Source organism: Triticum urartu, chromosome 5A (genome assembly GCF_056163025.1).
Source record: "Triticum urartu cultivar PI428250 chromosome 5A, HENAU_Tu73, whole genome shotgun sequence".
NCBI lineage: Eukaryota > Viridiplantae > Streptophyta > Magnoliopsida > Poales > Poaceae > Triticum > Triticum urartu.
Genome location: NC_141877.1, coordinates 370,799,495 through 370,812,799, shown reverse-complemented (window position 1 = coordinate 370,812,799; position 13,305 = coordinate 370,799,495). Strand labels below are relative to the sequence as shown.

Here is a 13,305-nt window from a genome sequence, read left to right as displayed (position 1 = left end):
TTAATACAATTCTAGCATGAATAATAAACATTTACCATGATATAAGGAAATATAAATAACAACTTTATTATTGCCTCTAGGGCATATTTCCTTCACGAACATGAATCATATAATAAACATTTACCATGATATAAGGAAATATAAATATGATTAATTGAACTTAATTTATCATGAACTTAGTCCTGATAGTATTTGCAAATTATCTTGTAGATCAATAGCTCGCGTTGTAGCCCCCCTATGTTTTTTATATGCTCCTAGAGAAAACTAAGTTGAAAGATGATAGTAGCAATGATGCAGACTGGGTCCATGATCTAAGGATTATCCTCATTGCTGCACAGAAGAATTATGTCCTTGATGCACCGCTAGGTGACAAACCTGTTGCAGGAGCAGATATAGACGTTATGAATGTTTTGCAAGCTCGATATGATGACTACTTGATAGTTTAGTGCGCCATGCTTTACGTCTTAGAACCGGGACTTCAAAAACATTTTCAACTCCACAGAGCATATGAGATGTTCCAAGATCTGAAATTGGTATTTCAGACTAATGCCTGTGTCAGGAGGTATGAGACCTCTGACAAGTGCTTTGCCTACAAGATGGAGGAGAATAGCTCAACCAGTGAGCACGTGCTCAGAATGTCTGGGTACTACAATCACTTGAATCAAGTGGGAGTTAATCTTCCAGATAAGATAGTGATTGACAGATTTCTCTAGTCACTATCACCAAGCTACTAGAACTTTGTGATGAACTATAATATGCAAGGGATGAAGAAAATGATTCTCGAGCTCTTCGCGATGCTAAAATCGGCGAAGGTAGAAATCAAGAAAGAGCATCAAGTGTTGATGGTTAATAAGACCACTAGTTTCAAGAAAAAGGGCAAAGGAAAGAAAGGGAACTTCAAGAAGAATGGCAAGCAAGTTGCCACTCCCGTGAAGAAGCCCAAAGCTAGACCTAAGCCTGAAACTGAGTGCTTCTACTGCAAACGGAATGGTCACTGGAAGCGGAACTACCCCAAATACTTGGCGGATAAGAAGGATGGAAAAGTGAACAAAGGTATATTTGATATACATGTTATTGATGTGTACTTTACTAGTGTTCATAGTAATCCCAGGGTATTTGAGACCAGCTCAGTTGCTAAGATTAGTAACTCAAAACAGGAGTTGCAAAATGAACATAGACTAGTTAAGGGCGAGGTGACGATGTGTGTTGGAAGTGATTTCAAGGTTGATAAGATCACCATGGTACACTCCCTCTACCTTCGAGATTAGTGTTGGACCTAAATAAATGTTATTTGGTGTTTGCGTTGAGCATGAATATGATTGGATCATGTTTATTGCGATACGGTTGTTCATTTAAGTTAGAAAATAATTGTTGTTCTGTTTACATGACTAAAACCTTCTATGGTCATACACCCAATATAAATGGTTTATTGAATCTCGATCATAGTGATACACATATTCATAATATTGATGCCAAAAGATGCAAAGTTGATAATGATAGTGCAACATATTTGTGGCACTGCTGTTTAGGTCATATTGGTGTAAAGCGCATGAAGAAACTCCGTACGGATGGATTTTTGGAATCACTTGATTATGAATCATTTGATACTTGGGAACCATGCCTCATGGGCATGATGACTAAAACTCCGTTCCCTGGAACAATGGAGCGAGCCAATGACTTATTGGAAATAATACATACCGATGTATGCGTTCCGATGAGTGTTGAGGCACGTGGCAGGGATCGTTATTTTCTAACCTTCACAAATGATTTGAGCAAATATGGGTATATCTACTTAATGAGACACAAGTCTGAAACATTTAAAAAGTTCAAGGAATTTCAGAGTGAAGTGGAGAATCGTCGTAACAAGAAAGTAAAGTATCTACAATCTGATCGCAAAGATGAATATTTGAGTTACGAGTTTGTCCTTCATTCAAAACAATGTGGAATAGTTTCACAACTCACGCCACCTAGAACACCATAGCGTAATGGTGTGTCCGAACGTCGTAACCGTACTTTATTATATATGGTGTGATCTATGATGTCTCTTACCGATTTACCACTATCGTTTTGGGGTTATGCATTAGAGACAGCTGCATTCACGTTAAATAGGGCACCGTATAAATCCATTGAGACGACACCATATGAACTGTGGTTTGGCAAGAAACATAAGTTGTCGTTTCTTAAAGTTTGGGGTTGCAACATTTATGTCAAAAGGCTTCAGCCTGATAAGCTCGAAGCCAAATCAGAGAGGTGTGTTTTCATAGCATACCCTAAGGAAACAATTGGGTACACCTTCTACCACAAATCTGAAGGCAAGATATTTGTTGCCAAGAATGGGAACTTTCTAGAGAAGGAGTTTCTCTCGAAAGAAGTGAGTGGGAGGAAAGTATAACTTGATGAGGTAATTGTACCTTCTCTCGGATTGGAAAGTAGTTCATCAGAGAAATCTGTTCCCGTGATGCCTACACCAACTAGAGAGGAAGCTAATGATGATCATCATGAAACTTTAGATCAAGTTACTACAGGACCTCGTAGGTCGAACAGAGCATGTTCCGCACCAGAGTGGTATGGTAACCCTATTCTGGAAGTCATCTTACTAGACCATGATGAACCTACGAACTATGAAGAAGCTATGATGAGCCCAAATTCCGATAAATGGCTTGAGGCCATGAAATTTGAGATGGGATCCATGTATGAGAACAAAGTGTGGACTTTGGTTGACTTGCCCAATGATCGGTGAGACATAGAGAATAAATGGATCTTCAAGAAGAAGAATGACGCTGATGGTAATGTTACTGTCTACAAAGCTCGACTTGTCGCGAAAGGTTTTCGACAAGTTTAAGGAGTTGACTACGATGAGACTTTCTCACCCGTAGCGATGCTTAAGTCTGTCTGAATCATGTTAGCAATTGCCGCATTTTATGATTATGAAATCTGGCAAATGGACATCAAAACTGCATTCCTTAATGGATTTCTTAAAGAAGAGTTGTATATGATGCAACCAGAAGGTTTTGTCGATCCTAAAGGTGCTAACAAAGTGTGCAAGCTCCAGCGATCCATCTATGGACTGGTGCAAGCATCTCGGAGTTGGAATATATACTTTGATAAAGTGATCAAAGCATATGGTTTTATACAGACTTTCAGAGAAGCCTATATTTACAAGAAAGTGAGTGGGAGCTCTGTAGCATTTCTAATATTATATGTTGATGACATATTGTTGATTGGAAATGATATAGAATTTCTAGATAGCATAAAAGGATACTTGAATAAAAGTTTTTCAATGAAAGACCTCGGTGAACCTGCTTATATATTAGGCATCAAGATCTATAGAGATAGATCAAGACGCTTAATAGGACTTTCACAAAGCACACCTTGATAAAGTTTTGAAGAAGTTCAAAATGGATCAGTCAAAGAAAGGGTTCTTGCCTGTGTTACAAGGTGTGAAGTTGAGTCAGACTCAAAGCCCGACCAGGGCAGAACATAGAGAGAGAATGAAAGTCATTCCCTATGCCTCATCCATAGGTTCTATAAAGTATGTCGTGCTGTGTACCATACCTATTATGTACCTTGCCATGAGTTTGGTAAGGGGTACAATGGTGATCCAGGAGTAGATCACTAGACAACGGTCAAAATTTTCCTTAGTTACCTAAGAGGACTAAGGAAATGTTTCTCGGTTATGGAGGTGATAAAGAGTTCGCCATAAAGGGTTACGTCAATGCAAGCTTTAACACCAATTCATATGACTCTGAGTCTCGATCTGGATACATATTGAAAGTGAGAGCAATTAGCTAGAGTAGCTCCATGCAGAGCATTGTAGATATAGAAATTTGCAAAATACATACGGATCTGAATGTGACAGATCCATTGACTAAACCTCTCTCACAAGCAAAAAATGATCACACCTTAATACTCTTTGTGTGTTAATCACATATCGATGTGAACTAGATTATTGACTCTAGTAAACTCTTTGGGTGTTGGTCACACAGCGATGTGAACTACGAGTGTTAAATCACATGGTGATGTGAACTAGATTATTGACTCTAGTGCAAGTGGGAGACTGAAGGAAATATGCCCTAGAGGCAATAATAAAGTTGTTATTTATATTTCCTTATATCATGATAAATGTTTATTATTCGTGCTAGAATTGTATTAACCAGAAACTTGATACATGTGTGGATACATAGACAAAACACTGTGTCCCTAGTAAACCTTTACTAGACTAGCTCATTAATCAAAGATGGTTAAGTTTCCTAACCATGGACATGTGTTGTCATTTGATGAACGGGATCACATCATTAGGAGAATGATGTGATGGACAAGACCCATCCATTAGCTTAGCATATTGATCGTTCAGTTTTATTGCTATTGCTTTCTTCATGTCAAATACATATTCCTTCGACTATGAGTTATGAAACTCCCGGATACCGGAGGAATACCTTGTGTGCTATCAAACGTCACAACGTAACTGGGTGATTATAAATATGCTCTACAGGTATCTCCAAAGGTGTTTGTTGGCATAGATCGAGATTAGGATTTTTCACTCCAAGTATCGAAAAGGTATCTCTGGGCCCTCTCGGTAATGCACATCATAATAAGCCTTGCAAGCAATGTGACTAATGCGTTAGTTACGGGATGATGTATTAAGGAATGAGTAAAGAGACTTGCCAGTAACGAGATTGAACTAGGTATGAAGATACCGACGATCGAATCTCAGGCAAGTAACATACCGATGACAAAGGGAATAACGTATGTTGTCATTACGGTTCGACCGATAAAGATCTTCATAGAATATGTAGGAGCCAATATGAGCATCCAGGTTCCTCTATTGGTTATTGACTGAAGAGGTGTCTCGGTCATGTCTACATAGTTCTAGAACCCGTAGGGTCCGCACGCTTAACGTTCGATGACAATTTAGTATTATATGAGTTATGTGTTTTGGTGACCGAATGTTGTTTAGAGTTCCGGATGAGATCACAAACATGAGGAGGAGTCTCGAAATGGTCGAGAGGTAAAGATTGATATATAAGATGATAGTATTCGGACACCGGAAGTGTTCCGGGTAGTATCGGGTATTTATCAGAGTACCGAGGGGTTACCGGAACCCCAGGGAAAAGATATGGGCCATATGAGCCATAAGAGGGGAGCACACCAGCCCACAAGGGATGCCCCCCCCCTTAGGCATGTGGCCGAATTGGATAAGGAGGAGAAGGGGTTCGGTCCCCCCTTCCTTCTCTCCTTCCCCCTTCCCTTCTCTCTCCGGCTAAAAAAAGGAAGGGGGAGGACGAATTGGAGGAGACCCCCAAGTAGGCTTCCTCCTACTTGGGGCGCCCCATGGCTGCTCCTCTCCCCCTCCCACCTATATATATGTGGGGAGGGGCGCCTAGAACACACACTAACAATTGTTAGCCGTGTGCGGCGCCCCCTTTCACTGTTTACGCCTCCGGTCATATCTTCGTAGTGCTTAGGCAAAGCCCTGCGCGGATCACTTCACCATCACCGTCACCACGCCGTCATGCTAACGGAACTCATTTTCTTCCTCGACACCTTTCCTAGATCAAGAGGATGAGGGACGTCGTCGAGCTGAACGTGTGCAGAACTCGGAGGTGTCGTACGTTCGGTACTGGATCGGTCGGGTCTTGAAAAAGTTCGACTACATCGGTGTTGTTGCTTTGTAATACAAAGCAGGGGGAAACCCTTTTTCGGTAAAAAGTTCGACTACATCGACCGTGTTTTCAAACGCTTCCGCTTTCGGTCTACGAGGATACGTGGACACACTCTCTCCTCTCGTTGCTATGCATCTCCTAGATAGATCTTGTGTGAGCGTAGGATTTTTTTAAAATTACATGCTACGTTCCCCAACACATCCAACACACGGACATCCTAGGACGCAATCCGCGTGTCTCCTTCCGTGTAAGTATTATTTTTACCATGGCTTTTACCTAACCATTTCACGTTTTGGTTTGGCTCAACAAGTGCGAGCACGTGTCTCCTTCCAGCATCAGTTGTGCCGAACTTAACTTTGAGCGCATCTCACAAGTTTTGGCGACGCGCATGTGAATATATGCGTCAACCAACTTATCTCCAATCACACTCAGAACTGCTCCGATAAAGATTGTGGTTGCCTCCCTAAACGCATTCTCCTGATCAGGAGCAATTGTTTCTGTGGAAGACACACTACAACCCAAAACAAGTTCATGGTTGTGAGCCACAAGGTGGTCTTTATCTGTCAACGTTTAAAATGCGTCCCGGTAAACTTTTCCGGTTTCAGAGTAGCGGCAAAGCCTTGAATCGAGAAGTGCCTAACATAAGGTTTTTGGATTGTTGAAAATACCAGCCCCTTTTTTATTAGACTAATCCACGAGTAAATAGTAAGCATGACAATTACGGTATTCAACTCATACCGATACCTAAGAATGTGAGCATGTACAGTACGTAGAACCGAAACATCTTCGAACAACATATATACAACTAGCACATGAACGAGTCAACGAGGGATGAACAAATCAAACCCTCCGGTTGGCTAGGTAAACATGATAAGACTCGGCTCAGTTCATTCCTGCAATACGCGGCACGCACGCGTGTCGTGACGAGGCGAGGCGAGACGGGCGGCATAGGAGGAGAAGCGCACGTGTACATCTCCTCTTCCCTAGCTCAAATGGCATGTGGTAGAGCTGCCTTTATAAAGGAGACTCACTCTTCTTACTGTAGCAGTATAGTACTCCCTCCATTTCATAATGTAATGCGCCCGTGCTTTTCGAGATTTAAGTTTGACCATTAATTTAACCAACATGGGCACCTGCGGTTGACAAAAATTATAGCTCGCCGCAATCGCCCACGTTGGTTAAATTTATGGTCAAACTTAAATCACGAAAAGCACAACACACTATATTATGAAATGAAGGGAGTAGTAAACTTCTCACCACTTGCCATGCACCTAAATGTGCCTTAGAAATTAACCAGTAATTATTGTCATATATATGAGCCAAAGTCCATCTATACCCCAACATTTTCTGCACAGAATTCACTTGTACTACTAGTTTTTATAGAAAAAAGTTCATCCACTCCAACCTCGTGTGAAAAATCCTACATTTTTCCGTCCCATAATCAAACGCTCATACCAATCCTGTAGCATTGAGGATGACATGCCATTCTATTTTTTTTCTATTCCTGCATTTTACAAATCCTTCGAATCAAAGAGGCCCGGAGGAAGTACGTACTACGGTGCACATGATTTGATTTCCCGCTGCTTCTTCATATTTGTTTGTCCTGCCTTTGTTTTCTGTCTTTCTACTATTCTTTTCGTCCTATAATATAAGAGTGCTCTTTACACTACAAAAGAAGCAGTAGATTTTTTTTTAGTCTTAGAGGGAGTAGAAGACAAGGGGAGGTCCATGGACGCATGGAGTAAGAAGGACATCATGGCTGCATGCCACGGGCCCATACTAACTCCTGCTCTGAAATTTGGCAGACCCAGCCCATGTGTAGACAACTACGGCCAGCAGGGGCACACATACACACAGTGCAAATGTGGCAAGAACTGCCACATGGCATGCTTTTTCCCAAACATGATCTGTGGCTACAGCTGTAGTACCAGAAAAAAGAACTGCACATTGTGTAATTATTACCAATATTCTAGCACAAGCAAAGAGAAATGAAACACTGGATGTATAGTCTAAGAGCAACTCCAATGGAGCGACCCATTTCGTCTGCCCGCGTCCGTTTTTCGTCTGCGGGCGACCCATTTCCGGCCTAATTTTGAGTCGGATTTGCGTCGGCGCGGATACAAAACGGACGCGCGCGCGCCTACTCCTCTCTCCGGGCCCGCCGGTCGGTGGCAGCCACCACCATTTTTTCCAAAAACACTCCTGCCCGCGCGCGCTCCCGCCCCCTAACCAGCCATGGAGGACGCCATCGACCTCGACCTCGACCTCGACGCCGTCGCCGGCCTCGCCTTCCTCGCCTCGTCCGGCGCCGTCGCCTCCTCCGAGAAAGGCAAGCCTCGTGCCCCGCGCAAGACCGTCGCCGCGACCAAGTCGAAGAAGGCGCCGACGCCCGAACAGCGGGCAAGGGAGTCGGCCAAGAAGAAGGGCCGAAGGCACGACGCGGACGCGAGGGATGAGGTCGCCACGCAGGCTGCCGCCGTCGCCGCCGCGCAGCAGGAGTTCACCAACGCCCGCGTCGCGGCGACAACGAGGGAGGCGCTCTACATGCTAGGGGTAAACCCTAGGCGGAGCAAATGGATGCTTTCATGGAGATCGAAAGGAGGAGGCTTGATCTTGACACCGAGAAGCAAACCAAGATGTTCGAGCTCGAGGCGGAGAAGCAAGCCAAGATGCTAGAGATCGAGGCCGCCAACGCCAAGACCAAGGCGAAAGAAGTGGCTGTTGCGAGCATGATGACCAGGGTGGAGATCATGAAGGTGGATCTCAACATCGTGTCGCCAAGGCGAGGCCGTGGTTCAAGAAGATGCAGGCCGACATGCTCAAGTTCGACAACGAGTGATCTATGGCGGCGAGTGCCATCTTTTTTGTATGCCGGTAGGGTGCCGGCATGACCGCGGGAGCCGCGATGGCGTGGTCGAATTCAAGTCCCACCTTTTTTTGTGTGCTGACATGTGTGCCGGCCGGCTGGCGAGTGCGCCAGCATGAACTTTGGTGATATTTTCTGAAACCGGCATTGTATGCCGGCGCTGATATGGTGCCGACATGAGACATGGCCGCTGGCATGGTCGGCCTTGGACCTTTTTTATTTAAAAATTGAATGCGTACGTGAAATGGGTCGGCGCGTTGGGCGCACTGCCGACCTAAATGCAAAACTGAACGGACGTCGGGCGGGCGGTCGACCCAAACGGACAAATACGCCATCCGTTTGGAACGGCCCGTTGGAGTTGCTCTAAACCCTGTGTCCCTGTCCGCTTACTTACCTGATCACCATTCTAATTAATCTCGTCCTCTGATGGTATTCCGTGCATGCATCTCTCGCGGACAAGTCGTGCGTGCATGATGCATTCAGCCCACACACGACACTGGTGAGACACGTGCAAGCTCTCTCTTATCCTCCCAAAGAAAGAATGCTCAGGCTGTGCCTTTCTGGTGCTGCTGTAGAGTAATGCCAAGAGGACATATGGACCATAAAGCAGCTACCCCTACTGGACCTATCAGTGAGACGCTGGCCAGCGACAAGCCAGTGCCATGTTTGGCTAACTGTCAGCCATCACATGTCATCATCATCAGAAGGTCACAGGCGAGCAGCAACACTGAGCTGCGGGTACTCACTGGAGCCACAAGCAATTGACCACCGCTGCTTCATCCGGATCCAACAAATGAAAAGAGTACTGGAGAAAGCAACGAAAACACCACGAATTCTTGAAATGTTTTGTCTTGATACATACAGGTCTTCAGGGGCAGGGCGGACACCCAAAGTTTGGAAACAGAAATGCAAACATTACCCAGTTTTGACAACTGTACACAAGTAAAAACTGGTTCAGAGGAAGCCACACATGGGGTCTCTTGGGCATCGTCGAAACTCAGAGGGCGGGAAACCGGCGCGACACAGAAGTTCTCTTACGCGATGCCACGGTCATCTTTGCAGCGATCAGCCCATGGCGTACTTCTGGGTCCAGGCCCTCGCCGTCTCCTCGTAGCGGGCTCTCTGGTTCTTGTAGAGCTGCGCGATCTCCGGGACAAGGGGGTCGTCGGGGTTGGGGTCGGTGAGCAGGGAGCTGATGGAGAGTAGGACCTTGGATATGGTTAGCGCCGGGCTCCACTGCTCCTTGAGGATGTCCAGGCAGATGCTGCCGTTGGAGTTGATGTTCGGGTGATACACCTGCAGCATCCCACAGAAGATTCAGGTTCCGTAGAGGCATACATATGCAGCATTGTTCAAAGTAGCTCTACTTGACAGTTGTTCTATTTGAATTTCCCGAGGTAATATTGATAGGATAGAAGCTGTTTAACATCCTGTTTTATAAATTCTACTTTTGTGTTCTTGACTTCAAAACTTATCAAAGTAGGACCAAGCCCAATGGAACCAACCATTGCTGAGTTTGACAGATCTATTCTGTCATGAATGACAAACTTTACCAGGGAGTAAGCTACAAGCTGTTGAAGAATGTGCATTGCAATTCAAGCATCTCTATTTAGCAGGTGTAGCATGTAACAGAAAAACATCTGACTGAAATGGCTAGTAGATAACGAAGCAACTTTACAAAAAATATTTTGATTTTGAAACGGAACCCGTTCGTCTTGAATTTCCTAAAGACATATTCATCGACTAACAGATCAGTACGAAGGTCAAGACTGAAGAGTAATCATGAGAAAACAAACAGTTCGCAACAACGAAGCGAGAAAGAGATTGGCAATAAATCACAAACACCAGCTCACCTTTGTTTGGAAATTCACTTTTGGAGGCTTAAAGGGGTAATCAGGAGGGAAATGGATGTTGACAAAGAACACCCCTCCTGAGTAGGGGCTATCACCAGGGCCCATGATTGTGGCCTGCCAGTGGAATAGATCCGCCCCAGCAGGCCCAGCGCTGCATGATGTTGGTGGATCCTTTTGCAAATCCATGAGCTCCTTCTGAATCCTTCTGTTCGCCATATCTGAACACACAGAATATAATGATGAAAACATAGCAAAAAGAGTTGAAGTTTTATAAAAAGAACATGATGGTCGGAACACCAATGCATATGGACACAAGAACTTTAAAGTGCAGAGCACTCAGCATATCATGTGACAGATGAACTTGATGACAGAAATCTCTTATAGTTAGTGGAACAAGAGTTATGACATCTACCAAGGTTCCGAGTTCTGATATATCTATGATGTCATTCATGATCTTCTGTCTTTGCACTCCCTTTTATTTTACAGCTTAGTTAGCATCTGCTGGTCCATCGCACCTCAATGCAGTAATCGTGAGAAATTCCTACATAACTACTCACTCCCCATAATAGTGTCAAAAACGCTCTTATATTACGGGATGGAGGGAGTACACCAAAAAAAAAACAAACTTTGATCATGTACATATTCTTCGGGAAGATGCTAACAGGTTGCCACAAGTTCTCCACTAACATCCAGGAAACCAAACAGCAAATGGAATGGACTGTTAAGCACGCCGAATCTATTCGTCGGTGCCGCCACGTTCCAGAGACAAAACTTATCCCTTTGTGTGACGATGCTTCTCTTTTTTCTACTTTTGCCGGCACAAATGCAATCTACTTTTCAGGTTCCCCAAACACTTTCAGTAGTACAAGGCACAATCAAGGGGTAAATATTCTGAAGATTAAAGGCCAAGGCATCCCAAATCAGGGGCAAACAGGAATGGGATTGTTCTCTCTCTCTCTCTCTCTCCCCCTCCGCCCCCAAAGTCAACCCCGATCGATCGGCAAGCGAACCTAGCACAAATTAGGCCAGCGCGAATCTTGCATTCCCAGAGACAGCACAGGCCCCTGAATTCGCTGCGCCCAATTAATCCTAACGAACCAATCTCTTCTAGCAGGAAATGGCAGCGACGAATCAAGAACGAAATAGTAACCCCTTCATCGAGCTAGATGATTTCAACGGATCAATTGATCAAAATAGATACAGCAGATTGACCTTACCTGTAGCCTGGGAAGGCTTTGGATTGTTCTCTCCTTTGCCTTCGGTCCCCGAGAGAAGGAACGAATGAATCGATTCCGGCAATGATTGATGGAGCAGGTGGGAATGGGATTATAGGTCGGCGTAGGGGGGCTGGAATCGATTGGAGTCGTCGCTACTCTCTCGCGGCCTCCTCCTCGTGTGCCATTGGCCGGCGCTGAATCTTTTAGTTCAAGCTTGACGTGGCCTGCCTGTCAGTTTCTTCAGACTCTTCCTTTTTTAATCGTGTAGCATCTTATCCATGGTTGGTTTTCCCTCCTTTTTTTTATTGATTGATTGAAATCAATGGGGTTTTATTGAACTTCCCAAACCGTGTGACATGTTTGGGCATCTCCAAGCTGACCCACCATATCCGTCCGCGGACCGGGGCTCTGTCCTTTGACACGGTTGCGGGAGCTGGTCATTTAACCGTGATCGCATACATCCGTCTTTCATTTTGAAATAAATTTAACAAAAGTGAACAAATTTGATGGATATTTAAACAAACCAGACGATATTCATTGATATTCAGACAATTTTTATATTAAATTGGATGTGTTTTTTATCTAAACGGGAGCAAACTTATTATATTATATATTTCAATTAAAGGTACTCTAAACCTAGTCTAAATGACCGTTGACGCATGTTCTGCATGTCCGGCCGGCCATGTGCGCCGGGAACTGAAAATATCCTCCTCCATGTTGCCGGCAAGCGGCTTATCAGCTGACGACGATGAGCCCGCCAAGCTTGGCTTCAACGCGGGGGGGGGGGGGGGGGGGACGGGGAGTGGTGGCCTTACTGGGTCCCGTGCGCTGGCGACCTCCCATGCTCTAGTATTCCTCGCTGCCGGCGGCGCCCGCAGACGCGTCGGCTTCGTGGTCGTGGCGGCGGGGCGCGGCCATGGCGCTGTTAGTGACCTCGTCCTCATTCTTGTCATAGACTTCATTCACCCCCTCGTCGATCTCCTTAAAGGTGGCTTCTAACTCCGTCTGACGGACGCGATATCGCCAGCGGTCGTGGCGGATTTCATGGGCGATGCAGAAGGATTGCAGCAACGCCTCCTACTCGCCCATGTCCACGTCCGACGTGATGGCTGGGTCGGCTTCGAGTTGCTCCTCTGCGCGTCGGTGCTCGTCAAGGAGGCAGAGGTTGTACTCCTGGTCAGCTTGCGCCTGCTGAAACGCGCCCTGCCGCTTTTCTAATACCATCTTGGTGTAGTGAGCACGGGCCTCGCCCATGGTAATGTCGACATTGTCCGACGAGGATGGGGGAGCCGACTCATCGTCGGTCGCCTCGCATTGTGGCCTCTGCCAGCCTGCCTGCCTGCCAGCTGGCTGCAATGGCGGCGATCTCCTGCTTCTGCTTGGATGAGAGGTTGTTGTCCTAGATGGCTTTGAAAGTTGAGGAGGCCATGGAGGGCGTGGTGTCGATAGGAGAAAGGGAGTGGAGGATGTTGGGTACGACTACGGCCAGGCGCAGAGTTTAAATAGTAGGTGGATGTGTGCCGCCTGAATAATTAGGCTACAGTAATTACATACTAATGATGCCATGTCACCGCTGTCATCATTGTTAATCTCACGTTAGTCCAAAACCGATTTGAAATTCAAATTTAAAATGAAGTCAAACGGTAAAAGTTTTCAACATTAAAACTAAAATGTTCAAAATGGGACAAATAAATCCTATGTAATAA

The 13,305-nt window shown here is 45.2% G+C and overlaps 1 protein-coding gene across 1 annotated transcript; it reads right to left on the bottom strand.

Moving 5' to 3' along the window:
- Window positions 1-9,339: 9,339 nt before the first annotated feature.
- Window positions 9,340-11,902, bottom strand: LOC147971423 (ubiquitin-conjugating enzyme E2 28-like). The gene is made up of 3 exons (XM_087526079.1): window positions 11,600-11,902; window positions 10,383-10,600; window positions 9,340-9,825 (listed from the first exon to the last, which is right to left on the bottom strand). Exons 2-3 carry the CDS (start codon window positions 10,596-10,598, stop codon window positions 9,595-9,597), a joined length of 447 nt encoding a protein of 148 aa, XP_087382205.1. The 5' UTR covers window positions 10,599-10,600; window positions 11,600-11,902; the 3' UTR covers window positions 9,340-9,594.
- Between the last annotated feature and the right edge of the window lie 1,403 nt (window positions 11,903-13,305).

Excerpts from the sequence above, each read along its gene's own strand:
- LOC147971423 (XM_087526079.1), bottom strand. The coding sequence starts at position 10,598 with ATGGCGAACAGAAGGATTCAGAAGGAGCTCATGGATTTGCAAAAGGAT. Across the intron at positions 9,826-10,382 it reads AAGTGAATTTCCAAACAAAG|GTGTATCACCCGAACATCAA; the intron begins GTGAGCTGGTGT and ends GGGATGCTGCAG.